At 39.0% G+C, this 10,000-nt stretch overlaps 1 protein-coding gene across 1 annotated transcript in view; it reads left to right on the forward strand.

The window, feature by feature from the left end:
* The window catches only part of FOXP2 (forkhead box P2), a 413,000-nt gene that overhangs the window by 213,998 nt on the left and 189,002 nt on the right, over nt 1-10,000 (forward strand). The window contains exon 4 of the mRNA XM_048301832.1: nt 6,355-6,532. Coding sequence (XP_048157789.1) covers nt 6,365-6,532 — 168 coding nt within the window. The 5' untranslated portion in view covers nt 6,355-6,364. The remainder of the gene's footprint in view (nt 1-6,354; nt 6,533-10,000) is intronic.

The following is a 10,000-nucleotide window of genomic DNA, read 5'->3' on the forward strand; positions in this document are numbered from 1 at the left end:
GGGTTTCCAAGCTGTCATTGCTCAAATAAGAATCTTACCCTGAAATTGGCTGCTCATTTCTGTGTGGGCTATAGGTAATGCACTCTAGCCGGCTTTTGCCACTCTCCTGTGTGTAAGGTATGCATCTTATGGTCCTGTACACACTACTCATACAGGCCTTCATAGGGATTTTCTTTCTAGCATGTGAAAATAAATAGCAGGTGGAAATTAATTAGACCTTCCTTGCTGTTTTGGGAAGTGAACTGTTGTTTAATAATCACATGAGTGCGACAACTTACTCCTCAATTTTAGAAAGCAGATAAATTACTGTGCCCCAAACTGACCTGCTGTTTTTATTAGTCCAGAAGAACTGAGATGGTGTGAAAGGAAAAGATACAGCCTTTAAAATGCAGGATAGCTTTTAGTTAAGATTGAATACGATATTCTACCTTCAATACCTTTATCTGACTGTTGGTGCCTGTTAAAAGGATGTTCATTTAAACATAGATAGATAAACCACGGGGAGTGGGGAAAATTGTAGGTTATAGTAGAGAGATAAATATTTTAGACAATGCTTGTTTTTTCAGTTGCAGTTTAGCACAAATCAATTAATCTGATTTCTTAATGCTTCCTCATGCCAGCCAAGTGCACCTGTTAAGATAACACTGCAGGAAGGATGCATGTTTTCTTTACCTGGAACTATATGTGTGTGGGGATGCTGAACTGCTGGTTCTTGTCTCAAGTAAATAAATCTCATCTGTGGTAATTTGCAAAAATCCCATAATCAATTTTATTACAAATCTGTGTTCAAAAAGGCCTTCAGAGGCCCACCATATGAGCGTCCACTTAAAAGTTTTATACTACAGCTTGAATTCTTCAGAGTATTAGTGCTTTCTGTGTTGGGATCAAGACACTGTTGTCCCATTGCTGCCTATTTTATCCATTTTGGAACTGTTACTATACTCAACAACTACCATCTTCGGTAGTGAGAATATTCTAAATAGTAAAACGATTATCTCACTTTGAATAGATGATTCTTTTACCATGAAAATGATATTTTTTCTTGTGAAAGGTGCTGATTTCTATCACTGATGTAGATGATATGTATTCTTTCTCATTACGTTAAGATATGTCCTGTAACGTATAACTGGAAGGTCTGTTTTTCTGAGAGAACTTCCAGCACAAGGTGTTTGGGCATATTTCACATTTTTACAGGTAAAACCTATTTCAGCAGATAGTCGTGTATTAAACCTACTAATATAGATACTTTATTTTACACCTACTAATACAGATAATTTATTTTACAGTACTTGAATGGTGTTTGACCTAATTAGTGTTTTAAACATATTAACTTACGTACATATTTAAAAATTATGCAGTGACTTGTCTCTGCTTAACTCAAGCTTTGAAAGCTGTTGTAGATAAAGAAAAAAGAAAACCAACCAAAACCAAACACCCTTACAAATGTTCTCTTAGCTTTCCTAATTTTTTGTTCTCACACATTCAGCTATGTCCTTAATATTTGGCATTTTGATTTATTAAGCAATCTTAAGTATTAAAGGCTTTTAGCGTACACCAGCGCAAGATTTCAGATGCATTGTGCCTTGTGTCAATGATGAATTAATTCCAGCAGAGCACAAAAGTTACTATTATTTAAGCCTAGCTCCTTACTTCTGCTTTTACATCACAGTGCAGTTTTAAAAGGCTGCAGACCGGTCTGTGTCTTAGGGAGGGAAGCGAGGCAAATGCGTGGCCATACTGGGGAACCTCAAGTTCGTGGCATTAAGCACTGTGCGCTGCGGGTGTGTCACGTCTGTGGATGAACCAGCGTGGGCACCCTACCGCCAGGGCAGGGCAGCGGGCCCGGGGGTGCAGCCACGTTGCATGCCTCCCTGTGGAGCCGGGCGGGCGGCCGCTCCGCTCCCGGCGCTGGCCGGCGCTGGCCCTGCGGCCGCTCCGCTCCCGGCGCTGGCCGGCGCTGGCCCTGCGGCCGCTCCGCTCCCGGCGCTGGCCCTGCGGCCGCTCCGCTCCCGGCGCTGGCACCGCGGCCGCTCCGCTCCCGGCGCTGGCACCGCGGCCGCCGCCTCAGCGGCCCCGAGGGCCCGGCAGCGCGCGCCGCTCCCGGGCCACGCGCGGGCCGGGCGGGCCGCGGGCCGGGCCTCGCGTGAGCGGCACGTGCGGGGCACGCCGAGGCCGGGCCGCGCGGGCCGTGCCGCCCCCTGGCGGCCGCTCCGGCGCTGCGCCGCCGCTCCCGCAGCTCCCCCGGGGCCGGGCCGGGCCGGGCCCAAGCCGTTGGCGCCGGACGGGGCCGTCCGCACCGCCCGGGCCTGGCAGGGCACGACAGACCCCGCGAGCCGGGCGTGACACACACCCTATCATAAACAGAGCAGGTCTAATTGCGGCACGGCGCGCTATCCTGCTATTTGTACAAATAAAAGACCCCGTCTTGATGCAAAATAAACACAAAAGCGCTGTTGTGACTATAACAGGGAGTCATATACTAATTTATATAATAAGCGGTTGTGCACGTTTTATTCAAGATTATGGCTGCAAGAAATGGCATGAATTGCTGGGTGTGTTTAATGCTGGATTATAGCAATTTGAAACATGTCAAACACATGGCTAATGCCTCATGCTTCACTCATTCTTGCGTAAACCTGCATAGCCACCATCCATTATACCCTTGGTAACAACACAATTCTGCAAGTAAATATTGTTACACTAAGTAACCTTTCAATTCAAGTTGTTTAGGAAGAGAAAATGCAATCTTGTGCAGTCAGTTCCAGTGTCAGTTTAATGTTTCAAAAGGGAAGTGGTGTAGAGAATAAGTATCTGTACAGTGACTTGCCGGCCTAAAACACACACGCGTGCACGTGCGGGCGCACGGGCACATAGAAAATGTCCAGTCCACTGCAGGGGAGAAAAGTAAAACTGTAGCTTCTAACTTAACAAGGTGGAGTGTTTCTTTTTTTGGTGTGGGTGATAGCTTGGCTACTGTGGCAGGATTAGGTATTCAACCTGCAGTGGAACCACGCGCTAAAATGATCTACAATTTCACTCTCTCGTAGACAGCACCAAATATTTCCCCCATACCTTTGTTTAAAATACCGGGTAGCAGAGCTTATATCTCACCTTTGGCGCCAGGAGCTAGAGAATCACAGCAGAAGTAGGTGCTGGTGAATGTGTCTGTGAATGTGGGTGCGTGTGTGCCTGTGTAGGCATGCTCATGACTGACAGCGAGTGTGACAGCAAGAGAAAAGAGAAGGATTAGAAAGTATGAATGTGTATAAATGTGTGTAAACAGGGACCTGTATATTTTTTCTTGTCCTATTTGAATTACCAAACTTACTGCCTTAGTACCTGGCTGATACCTATGTATTTCCTTTGTATTTATTTATGATTATTTTGGTAACAATCTGCACTACTGTTGTAAAAACAAGAAAAAAAGTACATTAGTTTGCTTAGTGAGATGTTGCAGGTTCAAATTATTTTGCTACCAATAACTCAAGTTACTGATACGTAGACATCAGAAATGATCCTCGTTTAGATGTTTTCAGTACTTCAGTTTGTGAGGATTTAGAGTTGATAGTACATACACACACAAGTGTGTAGATTCACGTGCATATGCAAGAGAAAAGAAGGAAAACGAAAAAGATTCTATGCTCTTGCTTTCTCCAGCAGCCCTTTTTCAGCTGCCGACAGTGAGGAGAGGGCTGAGGACGACCAACACAGTGCATTACTCAAGCCAAAGTTTTAGAGTTGTTTTTAAAAATAGCATTTTAAAACTAGAAAAAACCCCCACACTTTATTTTTAACATAAAATTACAGGGTCTCTTTTTTCTTCATAAAAATACTTCAGTATTTCTTCCACTTCACTTCAAAATAAATTGCCCTTTCTAGTATTGTTACTCTGTAGTTTCATTCTGTCTGTACCCAGCTGTTGGATTGGATTTGTTGTTTTCTATTGCCAGAGTAGTGTTACTGGTCATGTTACGTTAAAGCCGATTCTGCTGGCTCACAGGCACTTTAACTTTAAATGTAGAGCCTGAACTACACTCTGGGGCTTTGCAAGGATACAAAATCCACAAGACATAAAACCCTCTGGTTAATATGAACTGGAAGACATTTAACCCTTCTTTGCTAATTGTAATGAAACAGTCAGAGAGATGTAAAAACAGGAGGGATGATGTATTTATTTATTACTTTTCTGGGTGTTTTGTAATGTTTTGATTATCTAACATTTACACCCCTTTGCCCTTTTAATGTGCCTGGCTAAATGTACCAGTGTTATTGTCTAACGTTTGAATTTGTAAAAGATGAACCTGTCTGTTGGTTAAATCTTTGTTTGACTAAAAGAGGATTAACGTTTGAATTTCCCAAATTTCCAAATCCTTGTAACGATACAGCTGATGAAGTGTTTTAAATAAATTTCCACTCTGATATACATGTCTTTTTATTGAAAGTAAATATTGTAAAAATCAGAAAGGGCTGTCTGCTTCCACAGTTGTGGCATATCCGCATTAGAATTTTCATATAACTACTAAGGGCAATCAGACCCTTTTCTCTGAATATTTTAAACATTGTACATGTAAAATTTATGCCTAATTTGAATACTTATTAGCTGCCTAATCTCAGAAAAGAGTATTAGCTTTGTTTTTGCCTTGTAAAATTCATCACTGCTTGTATCACATTTTCCATTTCTATTATTTCTCTTCGCTGATGTTCATAAGTGTTTCAGAAGGACTGTTTCTTCATAAACACATCTGGTGCTGCTGTTGTTTACTGGGCTATAACAGCTGCCCTCCTTTATTTTAACTGTGTTTGTGTTTAGGTTTTTTGCATCCTGTTTATTTCTGACCAGATCATCCTTAAATAACTCATCTTTTGCTGTTTTAAAATTTTTTCACACAATGTATGCTTTCACTTTATCATGTAGGAGCTTGTTTGTGGTAACTCATGCTGCATTTTAATTAATATCCCATGCACATAGTTGAAGTTGTAATGATCCTTTTCCTGCTGTGCTTTTTTTTTTTTTTCTTAAGGAAGGGCAGTTGCTCATACTTTGCAAGGGAACAAATAGCTAAGTTAAATAATTAGGCTAAACAGCAAGCTTTATTTCCTTTTCCGAGTTTGCTTACTCATCCCTCTCCCTTCAGAGGTGTTTTTTAAAATCACAGCTCAGCCAGGTTGTTGTGAGGACTCTTGTCAGTAGGTCGGGAGTGAGGATGAAGGAAGGGAGCTCCATTCTGACCCTGCAAGAGCAGGAGAGGACTTTGGTGGCTCTGAGAAGAGACGCTGACCTTTCCATATTACAGATACAAAATGCGCCTTGAAATTCTGGTTTGTAAGGGCACGTTGGTTCTTTATTTACTGCAAAGATTTCAACTGATCTTGGCAGGACATCTCATTGCTATCCTGAAAGTACAGTATATTTATGCAGTGAAAATGATAAAACATTTATTACTGTAGAGAAGGTAATATGCATAATTTATGCTGTTTTTAGCACAATCATTAGTGATATTCTTGATAGATTTTATTTCCAGCTTTCATATCGAATACATGCCTGGAAAATTAATTTTATATCTTTCATTTATTTGCCTATGTTAAAATTGAGTTTTAAGTCATCTTCAAGTGAACAGTTTGATTGCTGCTCATGCATAAGCTTAATTACTTCCCAGGAAGGACAGTATTAAATGTTTTAAATGTCAGAAAAATAAATGAATATCAGCCGTTTGATTAAAAAAATAGGCAATATCTGACGTGTTTGCAGCAGGAGCTTTTTCTTAAAATGCCTCGGAGGCAAAATTTTATTTAGTCACAAAAAAGGAGAAGCCCATTATACTATTTATCATTGGTTGATACCATATGATTTGTAACACCCTTACAAAATTTTAATTTTGTATGATTAGCTGTGCATCATTAAACAACAGCCTTGCATAAGATATGCTGTAAAATTCTGACAGAATCAAGATAGTGAATATTTTAAATAAGGCTGTATAGTCATCCATGGTTGTCAAAGCTAGATAATAGGAAATATAGAGCAGTGTGTGAAATCGTGCTTTCACTTAAACTGGTTTTATAGGTAGACTTTAAAACGTAGTTGTTCATAAATGCTATTGACCATGCTGCGTGCATGGTGTGTTATTTTGGCCAATAAATGTAAGCACACAAAGCTTGCTTATAGAAATCATAATTCCAGTGATTAGCAGCTGTATGAAAGCAGAGTTTGCATTGCATTTCTTGGTAAACGGCTCTGCGAGGCTTTTTTCTTCTTCTAAAGATGCTGTCTGTGTAATTGGCAGAGAGGGACATCTTGATAATGGAAGTGTGAAGGTGTAACGCGTGTGTTAATTGATACTTCTTAATCACTTTTAGGTATTAAGTCATGATGCAGGAATCTGCGACAGAGACAATAAGCAACAGTTCAATGAATCAAAATGGAATGAGCACTCTAAGCAGCCAATTAGATGCTGGCAGCAGAGATGGAAGATCAAGTGGTGACACGAGCACTGAAGTAAGCACAGTAGAACTGCTGCATCTGCAACAACAGCAGGTAAGTTTGTTTTGTTTCCTGTTTGTTTTTAAACAAATAAAGGGCTGTTTTCAGAGGGGCACTTTTTCAGAGACCCTCGGTGTGTGCTGAATGTGGAGTATCGTGGAAGTGAAGAGCATGGGGCATTATTTGTTGTTGTTTTAGTGCACGATAATGCTGAAATGCAAGGATCCCGTTCTTGTGGCAGCAGCATCTTGCTGATATGGCTGCATGCCACCACGCTTGCCTGGTGATTAAAATCCCGCAGCGTATTTATAAAAGTTGTGCCGAAGCCTTGCAGTGCATGTTTTCAGGAGCTGTTAGTTTACTGTGCGATTCGGGCGCGCAGGACATGGTGCGGGGTTTTCCACCAGAGGGCCACATTACTTGAGACTTCGCTTCGATTGCAATGAATTGTGCCAAAGTCGGAGCTGGGCAGTGAAGGGACCATAGTGAAGGGACCAGAGTGACTTTTCTCAGTAAAGGCACTTTGCTGTCGTAGGTGTAATTAAAAAATGCTGGTTAGTTCAAAAGCACTGAAATAAAAAAGACAGTGTTCCTGTCTGTGTGTGCTTGCATGGGTGTGAGTGTAACATGGATGTGTAATTTTGAAAATATGGGAAAAGAGAGAAGCAGCTTTTCTGTAGGTCTGTTTCCATTCTCACTCTGAAAACATATTTTTTTAAGTTTGTCTGTTTGTGTTCCCAACAAGTTAATGGAGAACTGCTGTTACGTTTAAAATTGTAAAATTCAGCCGTCCGTTGGCTACTGACACCACCTAATTACAAGATGCAATCCATTAATTTTTGTCACTGTAAGATTTCCTTTTAAAACCTGAACAAACAGAACTCCTACTTTGTCTACCTAAGGAGTTGCCTCTCCATCAGGGAACACAGACTGTACTAATGCAGTGAAGCCCAAACTGTTTGGTAAACAGTTGGGGTCTGATTCTGCACAGTGCCCAGTACCTGCTTCAAACTCCTGAAAGTCTTTGCTCCCTCATCCTTTCATTTGCTGAGCCCACTCAGCACCTTTGGAGTTGAAACCCTTAATTTTAAATGCTGAGGTTTTTCGTTACAACATCAGGTATTGCATTAACAGAAGGAAAGTTGTCTTCTGTTACAAAAAATATTATAAAAATGCTGTTTTATAGAAACATGTTTTAACGTGATAGATACACTACATGTGTACGGGCCTCTGGAATAACAGGTCATAATAGCTCTTAAAATTGAATCATTCTTGGTGCTGAATTAAGCAGTGCACACTAGCTACATTTATAGTAAAATATTTTAAATAGTGACAGAAAATGTGGAAGAAGGAAATGGATGTAGATTGGAATATAAGTTCTTAAGGCTTAACTCTGTGCCTTGCTTCAAATTCAAGTGTATTCTGTTTTAACAATTGAGCAGTATGACAGTCTGAAGAAATACAGGTTTCAGTGTCTTCATTATGTTCTTAGCAGGTTTCTACCTCTCTCTAGATATACTTTTATGTGTATATATATACCTTGTGTTTTTATACTCTTTTCATAGAAAATTGCATGCATACAAATAGATAAAAAAATTTAATTTGTTTTCATTGAAAATCATGTCATCATCTTTATTCAGGTGTTCAGATTATAAAAGAATTTTAAAATCTTTGTTCAGAAAGAGTGTATCAAATTGGCCAATATGTTCAGAAAACTAAATTTAAGTGAAATACTTTAAAACACAAAAATACTAACAGAATAATGTGCCACTTACATGTTTCTCAAAGTAGCAGTCCTAGGCATGTGTAGCCAATTTGTCCATACAGCCAGAGATTCCAGTAGATAGCATTTGCAAAGACCACAGAGAATTACAACTGAAGATGAAAATATCCAGCTGAGTACTAATAACAGACAGGTTCTGAGGGGACAGGCTTAGAAGTGACAATCTTTTCTTCAAAACTGTGATTAGATCTTAAATAAGCAGACAGGCAAAGTAAAACCATGGGTACAGTTAATAGGACTCAAGAGGCATTTTATGGTAGGGTCTGCACCATAGGATTTAAATACAACTTGAGTTAGGCATACAAATCCTTCTATAAAATATGTTGATGTGGAACATAAACACTAGTAAACATAGAGTAGGATGTCCTTCAGATAACGGGCATAGCTTTGTGCTACTTTTGCTTTTCTTCCTCCTTTTTCTGTTTCTTGTTTTTTCCCCCTGTTTTTGACCAGATACCTTTTGAAATATGAATTAAGAGGAAAATGATGGCTGCTTTTATTATTGTCACTGTAGTAACTCTCTAAAATGATATTTTTAATATGTGACTTGTCTAGAAAACTTTGACACCTAGAAAAACAGAGGAAACCCTATTGCACCAGTAATTATTATTCTTAAGAATTTTTTATTGTTTAAATATGTGCAAGATGTACTCATCTCATGGTTTAACATTCTGGATTTGGCTTCTCTGAGTCATTTTATTGGTAGTCTTCAAATAGACAAATCAAGTTTTTATAGCTTTTTCTAAAGGAAGCAAGTAAATTATTGCTGGTTTTAATAATTTCCTTCAACTGGGCGGCTACGTAAAGGGATGCTAATGCTTAAGAATAGGTTTATCAGCCAAGTAAAATCACAAAATAAGTTTTTACTGTGGCATGAATATTTACTGGGGAAAGTTAAACAAGAGAAATTTTGGGCTATATAGAAGACCAACTAGGCTAAGTTAATTTTTTTAAGTTATAGATGTATGGATTTATAGAAAGTAAATTAGATAAAACAGACTTTTTATATTCTTGTAAGCAATTATGTGGAGTTTGGACACTTGTTATTTGCTTGATGAACTATGTTGTTGTGGTTTTTATACAGAAATGAGAAGTTTGACTTAAATCGGGGATTGAAGTCCTCCTCCATGTATCAAGAGAGAATGACAGTATTCTATAATATATTGTAATATATACCTGGTGATAAATGGATTGGGTGCTGTCACAAGTCATCAGGTCGGCTTTGAAGATGTATGACTAGGATGTAAGCAACTTCTTGTCTTGCTGTTAGTATTTAAAAATTTATAAATATTGCTAAAGTGAATGTAGAGTTTTATTTTAAAAATATGGTGCAAACTGTAATCTGCCCAGACTTGTTTCTTGTGCTTTTTTTGGCTTACGTTGAGCATTCTCTCTTGTATCTGTACATTCGGGCACTTCTGAGCTTTTCACTTTCATTTGTTTCCTTGTATGTTAAAATCAGTGTTAGATACTAGAATGTATAATCCATGGAAAAAGCATATGCTTGATTAAATACATTGACAGATTATTCTGCATTAGATGTAGAATTTTATTTTTATATTAAGTTTGTAGAATTAATTGTTTCTGTCACTAAGGTCAAAATAGTTGCTAAAAAACCGTGATTGCTTTACAGGGTAGATTTGAGCTTGCATTTTGAGTATTCATTAAGTCAATGCTACCAAGATAATCTTTTTAAATGTTTTATGGGAATTTATTGCTTAGAAGCTGTTTCAGTTGAC

Source organism: Corvus hawaiiensis, chromosome 4, assembly GCF_020740725.1.
Source record: "Corvus hawaiiensis isolate bCorHaw1 chromosome 4, bCorHaw1.pri.cur, whole genome shotgun sequence".
NCBI lineage: Eukaryota > Metazoa > Chordata > Aves > Passeriformes > Corvidae > Corvus > Corvus hawaiiensis.